Source organism: Pseudomyrmex gracilis, unplaced genomic scaffold, assembly GCF_002006095.1.
Source record: "Pseudomyrmex gracilis isolate BER0280 unplaced genomic scaffold, ASM200609v1 scaffold_1581, whole genome shotgun sequence".
Taxonomy (NCBI): domain Eukaryota; kingdom Metazoa; phylum Arthropoda; class Insecta; order Hymenoptera; family Formicidae; genus Pseudomyrmex; species Pseudomyrmex gracilis.
The window spans coordinates 9855-12520 of record NW_018022165.1 but is presented as its reverse complement, the minus strand read 5'-3'; the positions used below and the strand labels follow the sequence as shown (position 1 = coordinate 12520).

At 39.5% G+C, this 2666-nt stretch overlaps 1 protein-coding gene across 1 annotated transcript in view; it reads left to right on the top strand.

The window, feature by feature from the left end:
* LOC109862277 (histone-lysine N-methyltransferase SETMAR-like) overlaps positions 1-880 on the top strand; it is a 1601-nt gene extending 721 nt beyond the window's left edge. Inside the window, 2 exon segments of the mRNA XM_020442272.1 lie at positions 60-415; positions 530-880. Coding sequence (XP_020297861.1) covers positions 60-415; positions 530-880 — 707 coding nt within the window.
* Positions 881-2666: the final 1786 nt, after the last annotated feature.

The window sequence follows — 2666 nt, the reverse complement described above, 5'->3', positions numbered from 1 at the left end:
GGTGTCGAATAAATCTGTGTCGAATCGAGCGGTGTCGAATCGTACTGTGGTCAATAGAGTATCACCCAATAAAATCATGGAAATCGTCGAGACGGACCGGCATGTGAGCACTTATTCCATTGCCCAGAAACTGAAAATTAGCCAGAAAACCGTTTGGAACTATTTGCATAAGGCTGGTCTCAAGAAGAAGCTCGATGTATGAGTGCCACACGAATTGACGCAAAAGAACCCTTTGGGCCAAATTGATGCCTGCGATTCTTTGCTAAAACGTAACAAAACCGACCCATTTTTGAAACGGATGGTAACTGGTGATGAAAAATGGGTCACATACGAGAACAACAGCCAAAAAAGATTGTGGTCTAATTGCGGTGAGCCGGCCCAAACGATCGCCAAGCCCGGATTAACGGCCAAGAAGGTTTTGCTGTGTGTTTGGTGGGATTAGAAAGGAATCATCCACTATGAGCTGCTCCCATCGGGCCAAACACTCAATTCGGACCTCTATTGTCAACAATTGACCAGATTGAAGTAGGCAATCGACCAGAAGCGGCCGGAATTGGCCAATAGGAAGAGTGTTGTGTTTCATCAAGACAACGCTAGGCCACACACATCATTAACGACGCGCCAGAAGCTCCAAGAGCTTGGATGGGAGATTCTATTGCACCCGCCGTATAGTCCAGACTTGGCACCAAGCAATTATCACTTTTTCAAGCATTTGCAAAATTTTCTTGATGGTACAAAACTGGTCTCAAGAGAGGCTTGTGAAAATGAGCTGGTCAAGTTTTTAACCAATAGGGACGAGGACTTCTTCAATCGCGGAACTATGAAATTGCCTTCAAAATGGACAAAAGTTATCAAACAAAACGGCGCATATTTGATCTAAATCGGATAATCCTAACTATATTAATTTCATCGTCGAAATAAAGCAAAAAACGCTCAGAACTTTTTACTTCACTTAATATAAAATACATGTGAGCAGACTAATTACACGTACAATCACGGTTAGAGATTTCTGCAACTTTGACAGTGAAGAGTTCTTGAGAGAGATATCTTGCTACCACTGGAACGCTATAATAAACATAGATGACGTTAATATTAAAACGGACAAATTTAATAACTACATTTTAAACTGTTTAGAGAAACATGCTCCTCTCAAAATTATAACTCTTAAAACCTAAGCATCTGCCTGCTCCCTGGTTGTCTCCTGAGATCAGGGCTGCTATGGTATCTAGAGATAGGCAGCGTAGGAAGTGGCGTCGGCATCGGAGTGATGAAAATTACTCTCTTTATAAGACTCTATGAAACTATACACAGGAGCTAATTCGGAAGGCAAAGCAGGATCATTACTTGTCTGTTTTATCCTACATAAATGATCTTGCCAATACCTGGAAGACATTGAGACAACTTAGACTTGTGAAATGCAAATCATCGGACAAAAGTCTACTCTTTACCCTTGATAAAGTGAATACTTTCTTTTTGTCAAACATTTATAATGACATTACTGCTTATCCAAGCTCCGTGTATCTGGGTAACAAATCATATAAGAATATTAAATTCTATTGGAGACATATTGATAACGATGACATCTGTAGTGCTATCAACAATATTAAATCAGATGCCACTGGAATTGACAGTTTGTCTTTGAATATAATGAAATTAGCCTTACCATACATATTACATTGCTCATCTATTTAATTACTGTTTTCTGCATGGAGTATTTTCTACTCTATAGAAGACCTCTAAGACAGACTATGGAGCCATAGTCTGTCCTATACCTAAAGCTAAATGTCCTACTGAGCTTTCGCACTACAGGCCTATCTCAAACTTGTGTGATTTATCTAAGATCTTTGAACGTATCATTGCTGGCCAGTTAACTGAATTTGTTGAAAAGAATGATATCATTGACTAATATCAGAACGCTTATAGAAGAAATTATTCTACGCAAACGGAAAGAATCTAGACGATATCAGAAAAGCAATTGTCTCAAGAGAAATCACAGTTTCTATGTTTTTTGACTTCTCCAAAGCTTTCGACTGCGTCAATCATCATATTCTTATAGACAAGTTGAGAAACATGAACTTCTCTTGCTTTGCCTTACGCTGGATATGCTCTTACTTATTTGGCAGAATGCAAACCGTGCGAGATTTTGGAACGAGTGCCTTCTAGGAGAAACTGCCCGTCTTGAACGGCGTGCCGCAGGGATCAGTGCTTGGCTCTCTTCTTTTATCCTATATGTATCGGATTTCAAGAAAACTTTGTTTTACTGTAAATACAATTATTACGCTGACGACCTGATGATTTACATTAGTGCCAAGCCTGCTTTTATCAATAAGGCAATTGTTAGAATTAACTGTGACATTCGCAATGTGGTAAACTGGGCTGCTGAGAATAAATTGTCACTTAATGCAAGAAAAGCTTCTGCTATGATCTTTGGATCTATAAGGTACATTAAGAATCTATTGCATGACAATTTGTTGCCAATTACTGTTAACAATAGGATAGTTCCATACAAAAACTCTGTCGTTTATCTTGGCGTGGCTCTATCTAGTACCTTGGCGTGGGACGAACCAGTTAACAAGGGCGTGTTCCGTTTGACCACAGTACGATTCGACACCGCTCGATTCGACACAGATTTATTCGACACCAAATTATTCGACACCGTACGATTC